Consider the following 23,109-nt stretch of genomic DNA (forward strand, 5'->3'; position numbering starts at 1 on the left):
GCAAGCCACCGGTCGCTGTTTACTACAGCTGTAGGAACACAAAATAAACTGATTTGGCTGTGATTCAACGGAAAATAAACCGACAAAAAGGGACTCTGAAATAACTACGTAATGATACCGATTTGTAGGCTACTGTTCTTCTCAATGGAGCTCTGATGGATCGGTGCTAGGCTATGCTAACATCGTAGCAGCTCCACCAGCACTCAATAACGTCATGTAGACGTAAATACGGCAGCGTCTATTCATTGTTTGTACCGTATGGTTTACATACACATAGTTTGGTCCGGTCTCTATTGATATGAGGTATCGTAGACCTCTGGGTGAACACAGACGGCTACAGGATTCATTTCCTGATTCAACAACGGCAGGATGACAGGGGGAGCAACTCAACGCTGATAGGCTATCGCGCCACAGCGTCACGCGATTATGTCGCAGAAGTTGAAAAATTTCAACTCGCGCGTTGGCGATTTTTGCGGCGTCCAACGCGAAAAAGCGTCTCATCGCGTCTGTGCATAGACTTTGTATGTAATCTCGACGCCCGTCAAAAAATCAACGCGACCGGTGTGAACGCAGCATAGGCCTGCTGTCTTCTCCTCGCTTTTGTTCCAGTTCACTCAAACAGAACATTTGAGAGTGAAGAATGTGCTTGTAAACAACGAGTGTAGAGAGATTTGGTGAATTTCCCTGTATATGTAAATGTTTCAGTCTGATAGCGATAGCCCTGGAAACTGATTGTGTGCCATGAGCCAAGTAATGAAAAACTCTCCGAAAGTCCAAATGCTTGGCACGGCTCAAAAGCCAAGGTCTCCTGGGGAGCCAGCCGTCATCATGGTGTTCTGTGAATAAGAAAAACATGCCCGGAGGAGCTGTAATGAGGTCACTTATCAGCCAGGACATTTGGAGGGTGTGCCTCGCTTCCTCTCAGCATCCCTCCATCTGTCAGAGAGAGGACAAATGACCTCAGCGACGACTGCCAATAATGTTGTGTGGCTTCAGACTGTATGACAGGCTTCAAGTCGACTGAAGGAGCAGACGGGCCAAACTCTCAGAAGTACAGCCTTTCAAGAAGAATGAACCAGGTTGGTTTGTTCTCTTTGCTTCTTACTCCTTTTCACTCAAGTGACTTTTTTTTACAAAAACTACAAATTGGTAATAGTAAGACCAAACCATGACAAACAGCCAAAAATAGCTTTCACGTTGTAAAAAGACAGCTCATAGTGGCATCTGAAGAGTGTGTAAGCAGTAACTGTGTTTGGGTGATGTGAAAATGCATCAGTTTACTCATTAAAGTGAAAACAGTTACAATCTCAGTGGCAAAGGGGATGGTGGTTTAATTGTGTGTGTGTGTGTGTGTGTGTGTGTGTGTGTGTGTGTGTGTGTGTGTGTGTGTGTAGGAGATGAATAAGAAAGAGAATAAAGTCATCACTTCTGAGCAACCACAACAGTACGACAGAGTTCATGAGAATAATTTGTCAATCACACAGGGTAATTACTTCACAAGTAAAAGGGGTTAAACTGCGGTGGAACCACACAACAGTTTTTCCTTTTCTCCGGACCACATGAAAAGGATTCTGTTATGTTAAGATCTGCTGATCAAGAAAGCCTCTTTGAATCCCAACAAGAAAAATGGCTCCGGCGAAAACTAATGCTGTGCCATTTGTTGGTCTGGTGAGTACTAAAAATATATACTCCACTTCTATCACTTTCAATTACAACCAAAGATATCTTTGAGAAAATCTTGCACCCATGATGGTTTAATGGAGCCGGTCAGGACTGGTTCACAAAGATAAACATTAAGTCAGGCTTTTTGGCACTGGATGTTGATATTTGTTGAAGAGAGAGAGCAACACTCATGGACTTATAGGCACTGCCATGTTTGGTAGCAAAGACGTCTTTACACCTTCATTAGATCACTTAGATCAAACACGCTCCATGTTTGGTTTCGAGAGAAGAGGCCAAGCGAGATGGAAACTAGTCAGAGGACGGTAGCAAGTTAACATAACAATACAAAAGCCTAATATCGACCAATGAAGAACGAGGAGAAACTAATTTAGCAGTAGTCATAACAAAAGGAAAGGGCTACACAACATTGTTGCTCCTGAGACGGTCATAGCAAGACAAGCTAGCGACTTCTTGAAGAATAGCTTTGAGCTAAATGCTAACATTTGTATGCTAACATGCTCACAGTGACAGTGCTAACAGGTTCAAGTGTAGCATGTTTACAAAACAAGTTATGGGATCTCATTTTTTCAAATAATCTTCAGGTGGACATCCAGTAGCTGCCAAGACATTTCACTTATATTATAACCTTCAATTTGAACCTTTAGATAGTGCGAGAGGAAAAGTCAGGGGACCATGAAGATGTGTACAAAAAGCTGTGCAAAGGCTATTTTGTTCAAATATCTCACTGGATAGGTGAAAGCTTTGGCCTGCTGCTGGCGTTAAATGACAAATCAGAGGATCAACAAAGTCATTAAGTTACATTCATGGGGGACAATACATGAATGTCTCTGCCAAATTTCATGCAATAATAGTTGTAGATCAATTTCACTGAAAACCAAAATGATCAACTTTATTGTGTGCTAGAGACAAAGCCTGGGGATCACCAAAGTCACGGTTATCCTCTAGGCACGGCAATCCATCCAATCGTTGAGATGTTTCAGTTTGGACCAAAGTGGTGACAAATTTTAATTGGACGACAAAGCAAACACTTATAGGCTGCAGTCTTGTGTCCAATTAAGACATTGGAAACAGTCATTCAATAGTAGTCATAACACAAGACAGCTGCTGCATATAAGTATCACCCATGGCGTGGTCATAAAAACCAAACACATATTGCAGCATAATAAAACTAATCAAGTCCAATCTCCTTCTGGGCACTGCACCTGATCCACAGTGAAATCAATCGGCTTAAGATACCATGTGACCACCACAAAACCCAGCTCGGGATGTGCTGACACGTGCAGGAAATTAACATGTACAGCCTGTTGATGCTCTGTGGTTTATTCAGGTTTTATGTGGAGGCAATACAAGACACTGAAGGCAAATTACATTGCTTCTAAGCATTCTCACATGTGAATGTACTTTGCCACTCTGGCATACTTTCTGTGTGGAGTCTATATTATTCCAGAGAGCCATTGGGGAGAGGGGTTAAAGCCTGGAATGTACACTATTTCCCCACAGGAAGCCGAGCATGGAAGTCTTACCATTGCCCCACGCCCAGATCTTTCCATCACACGCACAGTTGGCCGGCTTCTGAATTAGTACAAAAGTGAAGAGATTCTCACACATGCCATGTACGACACAGAGACACAGAGAGTGAAAAAAAACACATCACGGTACGCTGCTCTTGATCTTTTATGTTTTTATTAAAGACATTTTATCTTTGATACGTCTTACAGTTTCATTGTACAAAATTTCACATGACATTACAAAAATATTAAAAGGCATTTTTTAATAAATGCACAGAAGCAGTCTGCCTTGAGAGCTTTGTTGTTCATAAAACTTAATATTCACAAGTTGTCAACCGTACTGGATGACATCTGCCAAGCGTTGCCTCTTTAAAGCAGCACGTTTTACATTTACACAGGTCTCGACACACAAGTCATAGTGGGCGTATCTTCAAAAGATATATTGGATGTATACACATGTATGGTAGCACGCGAAATCTTCTGATGCCGTAAAAAATAGTTTCCCTATAAGCGGCACATCAAAGCTCATCTGAGTTACTTAGAACAGAGTTGGGATGACGCTCTCAGTCAGTGGTTTTAAAGTTGTTGTTTTCTAAAATGTTAACATTTCAATGTCATGCCAAACATATTAGACTCATTCCTATAAAAATTCAATGGAATAGATTTTCGTCTGTTTAAATGCAGAGCCCCATTGCCAGCCCTTCTGTATTACTTTACAACTCAATGAGCTACTAAGAGGTCACAATGTCCCAAAATAATGATTTTTTAAATTACTGTTTTGCTAAATTGTGCTTTGATACTGCTCGAGGAAGTCCTTGTCTGTACTCTAAATGTATTTATGCCTGTGTAGCATACAGTATATCACAAGATTTCTCGGTGAAGTGAATCAACACTATGATTAGTAGTAACATGTGATGCTTTCTTCCACAGTGTTTCTGTCTCTAAGTTACGTGTTGGTGCAGGTGCTTGTTCTCTGAAGAGAGGCACATTTGTAGGCTATAAAACACTGAAATATATATCGACAAGACACACTCAAAGGAAGACCTCACCCAAACACAGACATACCGGTACACACACACGGGCATACGCAAAATACACACACACACACACACACACACACACACACACACACACACACACACACACACACACACACACACACACACACACACACACACACACACACACACACACACACACACACACACACACACACACACACACACTGTGACCTAACACTTGTGAGCGCCCGTCTGGTACATATAACAGACAGTCATTTCATTAAATGGCTCAGTGGGGGCTCGTCCTAGCCAGCAGAAAGAGGCCCACATCCAACACACACTCTTACTGTACTTTACACCTACTGTAACTTATGTGCACTTTCTAAAGGAGCTACACTACATTATGGACAACAAACAAACGTTTACAAAGCTTTCCAAAAGCTTCACTTCAGGTCATTCAAGTGGTGACAAACAGTACTGAGTTTAGCTAAAATGGTGCTATAAATCACACATGCAATGCTTATGTTTGTAATAAAACCAAACAAACATCCTTCATGAAATCAAGGAATTTGTTTCTTTGTCATGATTTGTTTGTATTAGTCACACAGTGAGTGAGTGGCAGGAATATAAGTGTAGCTCCCACGCTGGATGCAGCCGACGGGAGAAGGCACAAAAGCTTCCAAAAGTTTACAGCTTCCATTTCTCAGTTTTGTTTCATTTCAGACTTTTATCCACGGAAAAGGCCTCGACAGAGGAGAGTCTCCAATGATCTTCATAACAGAAGCGGTACAAATATCCTTGTCCTCTCTCTTTTCCACATTAAAATGTCTGGCGAGACTGAGGAAAAAGATGAGAATTTCCGTTGAGAAAGCAAAACTTTCTCGACTGTTTTCCGTGGCCTCTTCTCATCAACTGAGATGTTCAAGACTCCATGTTTTGTCTGCATTATCCAGATTGTTGGGAGTTTATTCAACCAGTATTGACCAGTGGCTGTAGCAGTGATTGAAATGGCACAGGTCAGGGTTATGTCAGTTTGCGGCCTTCTCTATGCCATGATGAGGTGGTTGCTCCGCTCTCTGATGTCTGCCGGAGGAACAAGATCTTTCTTCACTGGGGTTGGCAAAAGGTTAGAACGTCTACCTTTGGGCTTGAACAAATCAGATACGAAAAATACCTGCGGAGTGAAAAGAAAATAATAGTTTGAACATCGGAGTCATTGCAAAGTGGTGCAAAGAAGTGTCTGATAAACAATATTTCCCCTGTCCCCGTTTCATCCTTTTCTGTTGACCAAGGAATCGTCACTTCCTTCCCTTTACAGATACAGTATGGAGTTCCTCAAGCTTCTGTGTTAGGCCCCTTTCTGTTCACCATTTCCATGCAGCCTCTCTACAATATAATTCACAAACACGGTCTCACGTTTCATGGTAATGCTAACAGCCAAAAGAAGGCTACGTCAATGAAGTTATAATCAATATTATTATTCACGTGAAAAGTTAGAAATAACACATTAGGAAAGTAACTCATAGTTAAGGACACTCAAATTCTTAATGATTTCTGATCTAATTATAAGATTACAAGATTGCAACATGATAGAACCACTCACTATGCAGTAGGCCACCAGGGCTCCCTGCACGAAACCCGCCAGGACATCAGTGGGGTGGTGCTTGTGATCAGAGACTCGGGACAGGCCCGTGTAGAAGGACATCATGACGAGGGTGAACTGGGTCAGAGGGCGCAGCAGGCGAGCTCCATGCCAATTGAAGCGAGACTGCAGGTAAAACTGCAAAAGAGACACAATTGTGAGGTGATTTAGAGAGAAACTCTTTCGAATCTGTGGGAGGGAAATTTCCTCTTAATACGGTGTATTTATACACGACACAACACTCCAGCTACTCACCACCAGGTAAAGCATGGTGTACATGGAGAATGATGCATGTCCAGAGAAGAAAGACTTCCTGAGAAGAATAGAGGGCAGTCAGCATTGCACCACAGCTTACAGTCTGTACAAATACTGATGCAACATTTTAAATTATGCGTTTTTAAACGTTTTCTTAATGCAAAACAAGTTTTTAAAAGACGTTTCTGTACGTTTCTCTCAATCTGTCACAATACCTGGCCTCCTGAACTTTGCTCTCTGGCCCCTGACACTGGTAGTCAGTGATGTAGCCCAGGGAGCAGTTGATAGTGGAGAAGTCCGGCTTGCACACGTCGAGGAAGTGAGGGCGCATGCGGCCCACTGACACTTTGGCGATGTCGGTGAAGGACTGGCTGATGGCGCAGCCGAAGATGAACACGCCCACTTGCTTGTACAGCGCAGATAAGTAGGGGTTCCCTACAAACGACTTGGATCCCTCGTTCAGAAAGTAGATCCGGTAGCTCTCCCCGATGATGATCTGAAGGGATGGTAACACAGAACGTGAACATCATGAATGTAACACAGTCCACTCTAATTCCTGAGCACTTAATTCACATCTCTTGAGGGCTCTGTGAAAATGTGCGAGCGCAGAAGAGCCAAAATATTTCATGAGAAAAAGCATTACTTGGAAAAAGCATTACCATGTGCGATGCTCGTATTTCACATGTAATTTAATACTCAACCAAGTGTTTATTGCTCATTATCCGAACATAATAAAATCCTAATAAAGTTGTTCTCGTGAGGTTAAGCTCTTTCCCTGCCTTTAGACGTCTCCTGTGCTCGCCAAACTTCACAGTGCACCGGCACTAAGCTCTTGTGGAAATATACAAGTGTGTGATCTGGTGAAGGTGGACGTTTGGGCGCTGGATATAGAGAACTCTGATGGTCAGAGTGGAGAATTTAAGCGATGTAATGTGGCTAAATGAACCTTTTTTTTCCAGGATCAAGCTGTTATTACGATATCTAAAACAGAATTCAGTGGTTTGCAGAGGGCTACTTTAAAGTTGACCGAGTTTACCTGCGCCATTCTACTTCTGAGAGAAAACAGTGAGGCGATGTGGGAGGCAACTCAAACTGTCCGCCATGTATAGTTTTCTGAAAGTGTGTAAATAAACCACCGTCTAAAACCGACGATTGACGTGTAAGGCGCACTTAGGGGGGAGGTGGACAGCCATAACACACAGCAGCTGTTCCAGCTCAACGAGGCCTTCACAATCACCTCATCGCTTGTTGTCTTCCTCACAAACGAAAGTGTGGAAGAGGAGTCGGAACGAGAGAGTGCGGGGGGGGGGAGAGTTCCAGGAGGGGAGAGTTCCAGGGAGAAAGTGGAGGGACGGAGGGCAGAGTAACAGGAGGAGAGGATAGAAAGCTAAAAAAGAGGAGAGGAGGAGAAAGGGGGGGTAAAAAAAGAGAAAGGTGAGAGGAGGAATGAGGAGTGGAGTGGGAAGGAGCAGGGGGGGGGGGCACCGCTGGTTCTAATCAGCAGAAAACACTGAGCTAGGCGACGTGTCTGATTTTGGTGGCCAGACTCCACCAGGCACGTCGGGGGCACGTTTGTTTTTCGCTTCTCCGGCTGCTTCTCCGAAACGGCTCCGATTTCACACGGGGGGGTTTTTTCTGGCTGTTTTCATGTTCGTATCTCGGCTTCATCGGACATTCTTTTGCGGGGCGCAGAAATAAAGTCTCACTCTGGGAAACTCTCTGTGCCGGGGGGGGGGGGGGGGGGGGGGGTAGCCCTCGCGGAGAATTAACAAGCCGATAGAGTGTGTTGTTTTCCACCATCCAGGCCTTTAGAGCCAGCACGATAAAGCCCAGCTGCTTCCATGGGAAAGAGGGAACGGGGAGAAAACACATCTGGTTCCCCTTGTGTGAAACTATTTAACTGTGTGAATGAATAAATTCATTGGCGTTGTAGGATGTGTAGCTGTTACACTGAGACCTCAAGAGATAATCATGGGTGCAAGGATGATTTGAGGATCATGTCAAACGTCTTGTATTCCCACAATCACACCCTGGTGTTTTTGTTTCTTCTAAACTAGGGCTGCATGAATTATCAAAGGACGTGGCCTCTTTTAAGATCTCTTCAGTGGGAAACGAAGCACGAAGTGAACTAATGTTGGTGCTTTCTGGTTTAGAAAACATAAACGCTGTCCACAGTGCTCCAGCATGGAGATGGACACGTTTTGGTCACGTTTTGTAAGGAGGACAATTTGATATCTGGCAAAGCCTTCTTGTTTCGGGCCTCCACCACAATTCCACCCCACCAATTACAGCATTTAGTCGAACAAACCATTGCGTCAACCATAATTACACGGGCCAGAACTCCTCCTCACCATGAAAACCCCTGTGACCCCAAGACCGTATCGCAGTCTGCTCTCCAGGAGGAGGGCACTGCTGTCTAGTGCGTTGTAGGCGTTACGGTCCAATGGTCAATTCAATTTGCAAATTAGATTAAGTCAAGACAGATATAAATGGAGTGATGAGCAATAATAAGATAAAGGGAGTAACTTGTCATTTCAAATTTACGAAAAAACGCTTTTGGTCGCAGTCATTTGTGTAAAGTCTAGCTGAAATAGCCACCACGAAGCCGTGTAGACCGACGCATTGCTCAACAGGGAAAAGCTTAGAGACAGAGCGCAACACGTCACACTCACAGGAGGGGAGAACCAACAGCGCAAACTAAACTCCTGTAGCTAAAAACGTAAGATTTCAGCATGTCAAAGGGTTATTTTAGCACTTTATGTCTGCCAGGGGTGCAGCTGATAACTAAAAATAATGAGTTAGCTGTTAGCGACCTAATGTTAGCAAGTTACTGTCGTTAGCTAAGGCACTTGCAAACAATACTGCTGCTTTGTCCGTTTTAAAAAGGTGCTATATAAATAGTTATTATTATACTGTATTGCTTTCTGATGTATCCACATTCCAATATCAATCAAGTTGCATGCAGTCAAAATGCTTTAGCGTAATTTCCAGAAATATAGTTAATAGAGTGAAACTGACATTTGGCATACCGAGTGTCAAGATCCAGCAGTTTTCTTTCTGCATTTGTCTCACATTTGTTAGTTCAGCAGCGTTAAGCTTCAACCTCTGAACGGTGGCAAATGGATAAAAATGAAATTGATAAGAGGACGTGTGGATGACGGTTTAGTGTGCAGATCTTGGACACAAAAGAGATTGCAACAAACTACAGAACACTTCACTTGCTAAAGTGCCTTAATAATCAACGGGGTCATCTTAAGCCCCCCGAGGAGAAAGGCCTTGAACAAATGTTGCTTTTTATCTGGAATGTGCTGAAGCCAAAGAGCGGGACAGATAGCACAGGTACGGTGTAATCATGGAGGATAATCTCAGTTTATACCCACAATGAGTCACCAGTCAGATTAAGCCCTATAATGCAGGCAGCAACAAGGGGATTTCTCTTAACATGACAGTGGGGGTGTGCACGCATTGGTTGGAGAAAAGCACGAACACATTGCATTTGATTCAACAGTTTCAAATCTCTATGTCCTTCCCATATTATAATATATTGTTAGAAATGTTGTAATAAACACAGAGCACTTTTTTGACAAATATTACAATGCACTGAGGATGAGAAAAATGACGAGGTCAACATCTGGTACAAGGTGTCAGTGGGTGCTGCTAGTAATGGTGAAGGCTGCTGAAACACACAAAAGAGTGATGATGACATTAGTGATCAGAGTGAGGTGACTTACAGAGAGGATGGTGATTAGAATGCCAGCAGCGCTAAGCACACCGTCGCTAATGGTGTCTCCGTGTTTGGCCGGGTACATGATGGACTCATCGTCGCAGTAAAAGCCTCTATGGTAAGGACGAACAGCACTGGTCTCAATGACCAAGAAAGGCAGGCCGGCTAGTGTGAAGAAGCAGTGAGCGGTACAGAGAGAAAGAAAGGGGGGGTGGGGGTGAGGGAGGGAGGGAGGGAGAGAGAGAGATGGAGGTGCTGGGTTAATGATACGTATATTACAGAGGTCGCAGGTACGAGCAAGCTGCAACAAGGGAACATCTGGGACAGGCTCAATCCATTCTGTGGCTGTTATGTGACTAATTCATAAATAATGACTCCATCTTTGTTCAATAGTCACCATTAGTGGGAACGTTTGACCAGACCTGTGTGTGTCTTAAAGGGCCATACATGGTGTTTTTTTCACTGCTCGCCATTTTCCAAAGCACACCTGACATTTTCAGACTCTCTTATGGCTGCCAGACGTTTCTATTCATTTCACTACAGAATTACAATGAGCAGCAGAAATTTGGAAATAAAAAATAACCTAAACATCACTTTACAGAAAATAATGGCAACAATTTTAAAAGTTGATTTTGTGCTTTATGTTTGTATTTTGTGTTATTTCTCAGCAAAAATGACGTAAATTCCCTGGTTCTTCTCAAATGAACAAGTCACAGGCATTTCCTCCATTTCCTGACATTATAACTGGCAGTTCCATCTTTACAAACAACAATTATTAACAGGTCAAGAGTTAACCATCGAGCTCAGCAAGTCTTTGATATTTTTATCTTATAAATGACTTTAACAGTTATTAATACATTTGCTTACAGTAGTGAAATAAATGTGACACAATGGCTGGCCCTAGGAAATCAATCTGACAGCTGATGGTAATACACGGTAACTTTGGAAAATGGTTGGCATTAATGCACAGCATACACGATTTGCAGCTAACGAGGTACAACACGAAACCCCAGAGTGTGAGTCAGAGCCTGTCGAACCAATAACGTCTTTTGGGGCGTCACAAGCGAACCACTGGATGACCTGAGAGAGTGTCCCGACATGTGTTCCCTGGTTGTCTCGCAGTACCACAGCAGGACTTACTGAGGCCACGGGCACAGCGACGCCCACGGCTGTGAGCGTGGTGGTGGACACCGTGCTGCCCTTATAGGTCAGCCCGATGCTGTTGTCATTGCAGAAGAATCCTCTCTGGTAAGGCGTGAAGGGACATTTGTGCAAAAACACGGCAACAAGCAACACTGTATGGTTGGACACACAGGATCAAAAAAGGTCAGACGGCTCTTTAAACCACATCAGTGGACACAGCTACATCAACAGACATCAACAGGAAGACAAACAGAGACGCCCACAAGACAGGACATTTTAGAAATTCATACAAACATTTGAAAAAAACTCCCAACAGACATGTATTATGTATATACCATCCGGTTTTCATAACTGACACTGACGCCGTCATGAGTATATGAACCAAAATGAACAAAATGTGTCGGAATTCCTGCCAAAAATCAAAGCTACATCATTGTTTTAGACTGAAGTGAACCTTTTATGCTGTGAATAGCATCGAGTGATCTCAAAAGAGGCCGAGTTAGCGCTAAAAGGACTGGATGTGTCATGTTCTGAAGAAAGAGGCTGTTGCTGCTAACTGACAAGGGAAAACAAAAACAGTATCAGAGCCATCCTTCCGCTCCTGCAGAGGCTTTCAAGTGCACTTAAAAAGGCCCACTTTAAGATGCCTTGGGGGGGTGTTTGCGTCTGATCAATTTAGTGTCTTTCGCCACTTAAAGTGGCAAAAAGATCTTATTTATCTCCTGAAAACAAACAAGGAGTGGGTGTTACCGAGATGCAAGCCCCCTAAAAAAAAGGGATAGACTATTTTCTCCAGTTACTAAAGGCTTCAATGAAGGACTTTGAAATCCGAGTGTGGACGTGGTACCCATGGGAGGCCTCAAATCTCTGACAGAATTTGGAAAACACTTTCAGAATCGCCTTCAAAGTGGCATTTAACCGACGGCAGAGCTTTCAAGTCACTCTTTGAATAATCCTGTGATCTGCTGATACAAAGGAAAACAAACATCGCCGTTCACTTTCTCACACACACTCTCTTCCCCGGTCGCCCCGTCTCGAGAGCTAAAAAGCACCCAGGGTGCAGAGGTCAGTGCTGCGAGCTGCTGACGGCGGGATGGTTGTGGTGATTTCTCAAGCCAAAATGTCAACACATGCTTCAGTTGCTGAGCCCCTCAACCCTCTACGTCCACACACACACACACACACACACACACACACACACACACACACACACACACACACACACACACACACACACACACACACACACACACACACACACACACACACACACACACACACACACACACACACACACACACACACACACACGCACACACACAGCTGACTTTGGCCTTTGAAGGTGCAGCTGGATTGAGCTCAGGTTACAGACGGAGTTCTGCTCCCTGATGGGAACTCCACAAGGCTGGCCTTCCCGCCACATTCAGCAGGATTCACGTTATTAACTTTCTAGCTTTCATTCCCGCTCTTCAAACAAACACCTGGACGGAGCTACAATCAGTCTGGTGGCGAGAGAAAGAGCAGCGGCGGTGTGTAACCGTAAAAATATACAGTACTTTACAGTACCCTGAATCCTGAATGTCTTATCCCTGCAGTTTGCTTCGTCTGGCCATGAACAGAACCACACAGGACTTTCCAAAACAGCATCTTTTTTTTTTTTTAAACACGCGTCAGACAGTGCTGGATGTGACACACATTAACCCCCGAGTCCTGACCTCTGCAAATGCCTCTACACACATTCACAGGCCTGATAGGAACCACAAGGCCAGAGGCAGAGAGTGATATGAAGAGACAGCGAGGTGGCAAATGGATTGATGAAATAAAGTGGCCACAGCTTTTAAAAAAAAAAGGAACCTGCAAGGGGCAAGTGCTTCAAACGGCTGGTTAGAAAGAAGAAGAAAAACATGACACCGTCGGGTCCTGTTTTCCAGACACTCGGAGGGGATTTCTTCTCCTCTCAGTCCTCAGACAGTGCAGCATCAGCATTGAGCGCAGCATGTCAGGATTTTCCCCTCCTAACCCCTTCCTCCTTTCCCGCTTCTAACCAGGGGGCGAGGAGGAGGAGGGCGGGGGGGGCGTCCTTGTCCGGCCAACAACAACACCAGTCAGCAGGCGTATACGTCTTTTGGATTAGCTCAACACCAACCCAAAGACAACAGAAACAAACAAGATGGACGTTTTCAGTTGCCAATGTCAACATCAGGCGTCTTCTATTCAATTTTTCCCCTTGATTGATCAACAATCAACAGGGGGACCCGAACTGAAAACAAGCAAATACTGTGACTATGACTTTTGTTTCAGCACATAACCGAGCACCGTCTCACATCAAAATATGGGAGAAAACGTATCATCATGACACACTTTTTTTCAACGCTTGCCCATTTGCCTTTCCCCTAGTTCAGCTCTGGCAGCAAACTGCTGCAGTTTGTGGAAACTAGAATTAATGTATAAGTCTCACGCTGAATTAAGTCCCCACTATATTTTTGGAGGCATTCGCCAAAACACCAAGTGTGATTTATTCAAATAAACAGACGCACATTTTCCACTCGCAGGGATCTCTCACTGTCTGGCGTAGAAATGCATACATGTCTGAGGTAGTTGTGGTGTATACACAGATGCAGTTGTTTTTACTTAGAGCAGCCCCCTCACAAACTGCCCTCTGTGTGTCTGTCTGTCTGTCTGCCTGTGTGTCTGTGTGTCTGTCTGCCTGTCTGTCTGCCTGGGTTAAATAAAAAGGCATTTGCGTTGAATTGCTCGTGGGTGTAACAGCTGCTTTTCTTCTGCTGCAGTTATTATTCACATTTGTATTACACACAAAGCAGGGACAACATGTCTGTTCCTGCTTTATTCATACAAAACACACAAAAACAAGAAAAAGGTCATGCTGACAATAGATTGGCACAAACAATACATGTACCTGCAAACATAAATAAATCATACACAGCAATGTCACATCTAAAGTACAAGCATACATTTACACACGTAAACATTTTAACTCAATTTAAGCATTTCAAACATATCATTGTGGACCTCTCTTCTAATATCTCAACGCGTGATAAAATGTGTCCCATACGAGTCTTCTGTCTTTGTTTTTATTTTGGTGTGACAAATTGAAATGTCTCTACTGCTATATTTGACCGTTCCTTAAAGTGAGACGAATGTCCCAGTACAATTTTTAACTGTCTGTGATTTAACTTCGTGACTCAAAACAATGAAAAACAATCTCAGGGTCCATGTTGGCTGTTCTAATTGGGCAGCGCTTCAATTAAAACAGACGCTCTCGTGGCATCACAGAGAGCAGGAGTGAGATATCCCTGGATGCAGTTATACTAAACTGCAATCAGCGTGTGCGAATGGGAGGAATGGTGATTACCAGTACATTTCCTCCTTGTGGTTGGTCTCTTTAAACCACATCTTCATCCAGCAAAAAAAAAAAAAACACTGCTGGTTTGTTGTGGGAAGGTACATACATGGAGAGCAAATCATGGGGCTTCACCCTCTACATAGAGACAAAACCAGACTTGAACTAAATATAGTTGGTGTGAAAAAGCTATTTATGCTGTAGACCTTTCATGGGATTGTTTTAACAATAGCTGGTCTGGTGCTTCCCCCGTGCAGTTGCAACAATTGTGTGTTATATTTGGAAGACTGCTTTGCTGTTTGCGATCGTGTTCTTCCACTAACGCTCCAACACATCGGAAATGCACGAGGGAAAACAGTGAAGGGTCAAAAGGTTTAAGCCGAAGGACAGGAAGACCTTTTGGGTTTAAACTTCAGTGTAACAATAATAATTGACAACCGTAACAGAGTATGTGCAGCTGTTAAACATCACAGGACCTGTGCTGATGAACACACACACACACAGGTCTGACCTTTTCACCACTTCCCTTAATTACTACACACATTCATATGTATATATATTATGCCAGATGTTGAGATCAAGGGAATTCCTGCTGGTGTGGAATGTGAGCCATTCTGGAAAATATAGGGAGTCAAAGCAGAGGTGCAGTACAGGTGTGGCTGAGGAAACCAAAAGAAATACATCCCACCAGGAGAAATTCATTAGTTTCCCCTCTGCCAGCACTGTTTTTTTTAGGGGTGGTGGCTGAGAAAATCATACTTCCATCAGCTCAACTCATGTATTTTTGGAAACAATGTTGCTGAATAGCAGTCACAGCTAAACGTGTGGGCTCCAGCTGCTAACGGGGCATCACTTGTTGCTATAGGTACACACACAGCTGATGTAATGCAAGCTGAAACATGTTGGCAAAAGTGAACACGCTTCGAGTCCTGTAACTTTCGACTTAAAAATGATATTACAAAGTATCAATATTGAGTCAAAAAGGCCAAACGTCTCTTACTAACACCCGTCACACATGCTTAAAGCACCACACGTGTTTTAGATGACGGTCATTGGCGCTCAGTGGGTCTCTTACCTAGAAACAAGCAGAAGAGATCCACTCCGACCAGTAACTTTCTCCTGCTGTGGTCTTTATTGTTCGCTGAACTCCCGCCGTTCTTCGTCTCCGCTGCCATCGTCTTCTCGTATATCAAACGTTGCATTTAAAAAACGCGTTACGCGGTTCAAATAAAAAGGGAATAAAGAAGTCTGGTTTCAAAGCTATCGCAGTGCGTTTACTTTATTCTATTTGGCTGGCGGTTCTACTTGGATCCTAACGCAGGAGTCGTCATGCAGGTCTAAACTAATGAGTCTGCTGTGCAGAAAACGCGCTCACTCGAGATGTAATCACTAGTTCCTGCCTTCTAACAATCACGGCCCGCTTTCTTCTAACTTCTAACTGTTCTTAACTCCTGTATTTAGAGTTAGTGGAGCCTGTGAGAGCCTTCCAAGAAGACCACTCCTCCAGCTCCTCCTTCAATTAATGCCATATGCTCCTACACACACACACACACTCTCGCTCCAGCAGTAACGAGGGGGATTCACAGAGCAAAGTCCAGATAATGAAAAAACAACCAGTAATAGGCGCACAAAGTGTACATTTACGTGGTTAAGTATTTTATTGGGTACTATTTTTCTCGATACAGAAGTTTTATATTAGTCTACAACAAATGATGTAATACAGACCAAGTGTAACATGAAAACATTAAAGTGTAATGAAATTTTAAGCAACATGATGGAGATTGAGCAGGGCTCATAAGCCACTTTGACAAAGTATCAGGTGAGCGTGAAGTGCTGATAAGAGGAAGGAGTGTACTTTCATCAGGAGTGAACTGCTGTAGCGCTACAAGAACAAGATTTAGACATTATGATCGTGACAGTAGTCTGTTCTAATAATGTCATCAAAAACAAAAGTGATGAACAAATATTTATTAGATGCAACACAGAAACAAGAGAAAATGCAAAGAAAACATTTACAACCAAATCCTTAATTGTAAGCTATACAAGTGACTGGTGGCTACTTTATGTCATCGCTCTTTGGATGAAGTGCAATGATTCAGTTTGTGCTCCACAGTAACAGAACACAAGAGCGTAGAACACTGTGAAATATAATAAGTGAAATAGTAATTATAGTGGTCACATCAGCAGCTCCATTCACAGTCTTTTCTCCACTGCACCAGGATCAGAAAACACTTTTTTAACTACATGGCAGACTGGTCTCGGTGGCAGATATTCTTCATGGCGACGTTACTCGCTTCAGCCGGTGTGGTAATCAGAAGAAGTCGGCATATAGCGGCGGGGGAGGAAGCAGTTCCAGCTCTGTGAAGTCAAACTCCTGTTCACTGTCGCAAAACATCACATCACAGTTCAGGAGCAGGAAGCTAGACAACCTGAAGTACTGCGTGTTCAGTCTATCAGTACTAATAGCAATAGAGATCGAAACAGAGGCAAGCTTCACTTGTTGATCACAAGGAAACATGTCAACACTTACGAGTACGGAGGCTCCTCGACGCCACACAAGAAGTCTGGATAAAGACGAGCACATACAAATGTCACCTTAGCTTTGAACCGTCTCTGCAATCTGACAGGAGTCAGACAAATGGCGCAACGAGTCACTTTCCATTACAGGCAAGACGCCGACCTGACTGTAGTCTTTAATGTAGTCTTTAAAGAGATCTGTAAGAGTCCTCCTCTCAGCTTCACCATTATCAGTGAGAGTGACAACAGTGGTGACAAGTGGGAAAAAAACAAATCAGTACACTTACTTGATGGCTCAGCACTTTGCATCAGAGAGAATGTATAAAATGAAGAAAAAACGTTTTTATAATCATTACCATGGTCGTGGATTACAGATTTTGAATATGACAGCATCGGTAGACATAAGATAAAACAGTAAACACTGTACTTCGTAGGAGTTACTCCGTCGCCATCGGGGATGTTATCCAATTCCTCTTTGCGGTGCTGAAAGAAGATGGCGAGTTTCTGCAGGGCCTCGTGTCTGGTCCTAAATATTGAAGACAAGACACCGTTAGGACTCCATTTACTCCTAGAACTATTACTTTTCATACTAATCAGTGGCCTACAGGGGGCGAGGAGCACCTACACAATATATTATGATCCAATAGAGTAATCCTGAAATAAATACAACCTTTACTAAGTGAACGAAGAGGTCTAACGTGCTTCAACAGGCCTGTCCTTTGCCCTCAGAACAGAGGGATCTCTAACAGGTGAGACTTTAGCCCACACTATACTGAAGCACACAGATTTAAGGCAACAAACTTTGTTAGAGTACTAATGTTTCGACGCCAAGTTACTCTGATGAAGATGCACTTGCCGTTAAAATGGCCATTTAGTCAAAAATGATGTTTCCAATCTTTGGTATTCAGACTGCTGGTCGAATAAAACAAGCTATTTGAATACTTCACCTTCAGTTCTGGGTAATTAAAACGAGTGTTTGTCAATGTTTGACATTTCACAAAAGATGAATTGAGAGAATCTGGATTTTCTTTTTTACTTCAACAGTGGTTAGCTGCAGCTCTAGTTTGGTGTGTACGATCTGTTGTCTTTGGTCTCTACACAGTAGAGGACACCTGGACCAATCCCCAACATGTCAGGGCCGATGTATAACGTTTCCAATGTCTTTAGCTCCCCACTTTATTTTTCTTCTTTACAATCTTTAATATTCACACGCATCACATGCTGCACACTCAGCGCCTCGAGAAGAGGTAGATGTAGAGAGATTTATGTAGATATGGGTTAGCGAGCCGAGGATTCCGCTTTGAAACTTACTGTGTGTGTAGGTCTTCCAGGTTGGCATCGCTCAGAGTGTGCAGGGCGCTGACATGGCCACATACTGTCGAAGTGAGCACATGAAGGGCAGAGAGGGAGGGAGGGGAGGGGTTAGGACAGTTTAACAGAAGAGGGAGGGAGTAAGGAAGCGGCATGGTAGAAGTGCACATCAAAGGCATTTTACAGTCTGCCTTATGTCAAAGCATCACATAACGCAACTACAGGCAAAGCTGGCATTTCCCTTTAAGCCAGAAGGCTGAGAAGAGGCGGGGGGGGCACCATGTTCTGTTCTCATGTTTTCACCGGATGTAAAAATGCACTCACACATCTCGGGCAGTGAGGCCGTCTGATGGGGACAGCTACTACACAGAAAGAAGAGAAAGTAGAACAGTTACGTCCTACACGCTGCGTGTCAATCACATCTTTGGGAACGACTTGTACGAACTCTGACGTGGTCAACGGTTTCTGTCATTCTTCCGAGAAACAACACCGGTTTGAAGGCAACTCTAAGCCAGAGTAAAAAGGACAGCACTTACTGGCTTTCACTGGAGGGCGAGAGGGTCTCATCTTCACAGGCCCACTCTTCACTGTCATCTGTGACTGTGGAAAAACACATTCGTTTGATAAAGCACAGTGGGCTTGCTGATGATTGATGTTTGGCAGGGCGGAAACTCAAACCACCGGCTCACATGAAATACCTTCACAATCAGAACACACCAGGCCGTGAAGCGGCCGACGACAACTTTAGTTATTCAGGCCAAGCATTACGAGTCTTTGGGCTGGTATTCAACCTCTGTGCAACTGTTCTCCGTCAGTCATCAAGTCACACGTTATATCAACCAGTTAACTATGAGGCTGGGCTGCTGTTTGAGACGCTGGGCTAAGAGGTGACAGTACAACCAGTCGGACAGCAAGTTAACCAGAGAGATCAATGCATTTGTGGAGAGAATACTGGCACTTACAACTGCTCGTTAGTACAGGGTGGTTAGAGGATCTGCAAAACAAAGAAAACCGTTATGAACGAGTGATCATGACAGACAGGCGAGTGCTGCTTACAAATCTTTCTGTTATTGAGAAACCAAAGCATTTAGACGAGGACCTGCTCCCGATGCTGATGGTATCTCCCTCCAGGTTGCCTCCTCGTCCAGCTGCTTGGGCCTTCTTGCCAAGTTCCAGCATCTCTTTGATATTTAGTTCTACGTTCATCACTGAAATGTAACCGTCTGCAAACAATGATAAGAGCAGGTTACTGAAAACACTGAGAAACTGTGGCGTTAACCACTCCCATTACTTCTATGCGAGGAGATGTTGTGCGTCTGAACTCACACTTGTGGTTGGCGTCTCGGGCCAACCATCTGCCTTTGGGGCAGTTGGTGGTGCGAATAATGCCGACCGTGTCCCCGCTCTTCACCGGCAGGTCATGCTTGCGAACCTTGCTCGCCACCGTTACCTTGGCGTGGTACATGGCCTGCTCCTCGCCGGTCACCTGGAGAGTCACATTTCAGTAATGAGACGCAGGTTGATCTCAGAGCAGCTAAGCAGTGCATTGGTTCGCTGCTTTTCACCGCCCATCGTTGTGACACAGAGATATTCGGGATGTTATGTTGGCAAGCAATTTTCAAACAAGTCGACCAGTGAAGCTAAAAGAAAAGTGACCATAACAGGCCCCTCAAAAGCAGAACTTACTTTGAACTTCTTTTTCATTTCATTTTCCTTCTTCTCCCTTTCTTTTTGCTCTTTTTTCTCCTTTTCCAGTCGGTGCTTTTCCCTCTTCTTCTGTTCTTTAAGGTCAGCGTTGTTAGGACTTTGGCGTTCTTTACTGAAAACAAATCAGACTGTTAAGTGTTAAATGTAAATGGTACCATACGACGGTAAATAAAATAACTTGAATAAGAAATAACAAAAGCTATTTTCAATGTGAAAACAGCTAAACAAGCATTTGGCCAGCTGTGGGAGACGCCCAACATACCTGTGGACGTGATAGTGGCCCGAATGTTCTGCCGATACACTGCCCCTGCAATGTGATTATTACAGCAAAAGAAAAAAAAACAACCAATGGCTGCCTTTCATCTGACAAAGACAAACGTCATTGATAAATAATATGACTTGTATGTTACATACCACGGATTCCGCGGCCAGATGTGAAGAGACATCTCCTCCTTCTTCAAAGAAACAGAGTTTTAATTGATCACAGATTGTTAAACACAACAAAGCCCATTGTTTCTTCATCGCACAGGGCCCCGTCTCTGAGCATAAACTCAACCGTTCTCTTTACTGCGTACTGACTAAGAGGATTATACATAATTAAAAGAAATATATATGCATTTACCATATGTTGGTTGTCAGCATATGGATCTGTAAAATTGGTCAACGAGGAGGTTAAAACAGGGAAAACTCAGCTAAAGATCTTTATCAAGAAGAAACATGTGCCGAGTCAACATTCTTACTCTTCAGACCACCTTTTCGCTTACGCGAGTTCTGGCCCGAGAATAATTTGTTGAGATTCTCGACATCCTCGTACACATTATCGTGCGCTTCGTAGTAACTGTCCTGTTGAGATACGCTAGAGGGGAGCAGACGGTCAGAGTGCACACACAGGAAACGTCAACAGTGAAAAAAATGGATCAGTGTGATTTTAACTTACGGCAAACCTCACCTCGCATGTGATTGAATCCCATCACGCAACAGTGCGTAGTCCTTTTCCTGTGAGGCAGAGTGAGACTCAGCATCTCCCGGATCAGTCTCATCAGCCTGAGTGCTGGAGAGAGGATCTGTGATCACCTCCTCACCCTGAGACCACTGCTCTGACACAGCAGGCTCTGGGAAAGCCGAGAAGTTTATTGGGTCAGGGAAGCTGGCTGGATCGAGGGGTATTATGTTGTGACTGCCAAGGTTCAGATCTTGGACGCTGACGCTCATACAGGACTCTAAAGGATCACACGCCGATAAGTCCGGTTGTGGATCCTCGAAACGGAAGAGCCCGTAGTCCTCTGGTAGAGGAAGGCCAGTGCTGACTAAGCCAAAGGGCTCCAGCTCCAGCGCACCAATGTCAACAGCTTCACCGTGGGCCGTTCCCATCTCCGGATTCTCAAAGTCTGGAAACTCTGGAGCGTCTAGAGCGGAGTGGGAGACGGATGGCTGCTCAGCCTCTGGCTCTACGCTTGGTGCTTGGCTAAGACCTGGCGACACCTCTATAATAAAAAAACAAAAATCAGCACTTGAACAGATGTTCAACCTAACCACAAATAAGTAGAATAATGTCCAAGTGAAATACAACTTCTTGCCGTACATATTCTTCAGTCTGCGGCCACAAAAGTAAATGGAAAACAAAAAACGAAACAAGAAATTAAAGTCAGGTAACATACCATTAACTGTGGGTCGGTGGTAACAGCTGAGATCTACTAGTGGAGGTCTGGGGGGCTTTGGTGGGATTGGCCCCAGTGACCTCAAGTCGGGTAGAGGCCTCCTCCTTCCAGAAGCAGAGGGAGACTGAGGTTCACCAGTCCTGACAGAGGGAAGAAATTTATCCCTGCCGAACTGCTTATCCAGCGCAGGCCCTAGTCATCGGAAAATACAATAAAGCATTAGAAGATAGTCTGATGTGGAGAAAATCATGCTTATCACTGAATATGACTTACTGCGTGAAGAGTGGTCTACTTTGAAGAAAGGCCGGGCCGACAGACAGGCAATGTGTGGGAGACAGACGGGCATGGGAACGGGTAGCTCGGGTACAGCGCCGCGCTTCGGCGGCAAAGGGAACACCTCGTCTCTCGAGACGTAGTCAGAAGAAAGCAAGCTCTTCGTTTTGGCAGAGATCAACATCTGCCGGCGTGAAAACCTCTTCTTGGCTCTCTCCAAGGTGCTAATAAATTTGTTGTTGGAGTCGAAACTCGTCTCTGCGGGAGGAGGGGTGATATCGAGGCTGGAGAGGGAGAGCTCAGCAGTCGATTGGTCACTTTGGAGCGAAGCCCCATCTTCTGCAGTTTGTTTTTCCACCGACCCACCGGGAGCACTGGAAGGCCTGGTGGTCAAATCGGCGTACGTCGGCTCCTCTCCGTTTTCTGCACTGACCTTTGACGCTTTGGCTGACTTGAAAGGAAGCAGCAAACCTTTCTTCTTGATTTTAGTGTGCGGCAGGACTTCTCTCCACGCCTCCGGTTCCAGTTTGTGCTCCTTCTTGGCTGGCGGCTCAGTCTTCTGCTCTTTTACAGGCAGGGCAGGAAGCACCAGAGGCATGCGTCTGTCTTTGTAGGACTGCCTCGTTGTGCCGTCTCCATGAGCCGGCCGAGATGGGGGGGAGGTGTGCTGAGGTTGCGGCGGAAAGGAAATTGGTCGCTTGCCTCCAGATGCCCGCAGCCCATCTCTGAAGGTGACCTGGGGAACCACCGCCGTCTTGTTTTCTACGACAATATTAATACCGCTGAGACTTCCAGGAGGAGGAAGGTTTTTCGGTTTCTCTGAAACAGCTGGCCGGCTGGTTTTGGATTGAGCCAAGAGGGCTTCTTCCTGAAACTTGGCCCTCAGAGCTTTGAAGTTGCTCAGTCCCTCCAATGAAAAGAGGAAATGATATTATTATCATTGGCAATTCACTTGATGATTAAAAATGAGAAACCTCAATGCTGACAACATAATTTGAGGGTTGGTTTACCAAAATTACAAGAAGCATTTCCTCACTCACTCCAATACATCGGAGGTGAATTTGTCTTGTCTGGAATAAGTTGTTTTATTGTTGTTTTATTTAAAATGTTGTGTTCCAGTTTATCTGCTGGTTTCCTTTTAGTCTTCTACAATTGTAAACTGAATGTGTTCAAAGTTTGAACTGTTAAGTGGACAAAACAAGGCATGTGATGGCAGCTTGGGCTTTTTGGGGAATCGTGACGGGTATTTTTGTATTTTATAAACAATATATACAAATATACAGATTACTAAATTATGAAAATAACTGTCAGTCCACAGCGCAAACA

General features: G+C 44.2%; 1 protein-coding gene across 2 annotated transcripts; it reads right to left on the bottom strand.

Moving 5' to 3' along the window:
• Positions 1–3,349: 3,349 nt before the first annotated feature.
• Positions 3,350–15,738, bottom strand: LOC306788846 (phospholipid phosphatase 3-like). 2 transcript variants are annotated; one of them, XM_079284518.1, is made up of 6 exons: positions 15,393–15,738; positions 9,821–9,978; positions 6,305–6,585; positions 6,090–6,147; positions 5,796–5,972; positions 3,350–5,366 (listed from the first exon to the last, which is right to left on the bottom strand). In XM_079284518.1, exons 1-6 carry the CDS (start codon positions 15,517–15,519, stop codon positions 5,238–5,240), a joined length of 930 nt encoding a protein of 309 aa, XP_079140644.1. In that variant the 5' UTR covers positions 15,520–15,738; the 3' UTR covers positions 3,350–5,237. The 2 variants fall into 2 exon arrangements, with proteins under 2 accessions (XP_079140644.1, XP_079140645.1); XM_079284519.1 differs by lacking the exon at positions 9,821–9,978 and adding an exon at positions 10,954–11,108.
• Positions 15,739–23,109: the final 7,371 nt, after the last annotated feature.

The sequence above is a fragment of the Melanostigma gelatinosum genome, assembly GCF_949748355.1.
Source record: "Melanostigma gelatinosum genome assembly, chromosome: 15".
Taxonomy (NCBI): domain Eukaryota; kingdom Metazoa; phylum Chordata; class Actinopteri; order Perciformes; family Zoarcidae; genus Melanostigma; species Melanostigma gelatinosum.

Coding starts and splice junctions, on each gene's coding strand:
- LOC306788846 (XM_079284518.1), bottom strand. CDS start 15,519: ATGCAACGTTTGATATACGAGAAGACGATGGCAGCGGAGACGAAGAAC. Junction 6,586..9,820: donor TTCTAATCACCATCCTCTCT/GTAAGTCACCTC, acceptor CCATCCCTTCAG/ATCATCATCGGGGAGAGCTA. Junction 5,973..6,089: donor ACACCATGCTTTACCTGGTG/GTGAGTAGCTGG, acceptor TCTCTTTTGCAG/TTTTACCTGCAGTCTCGCTT.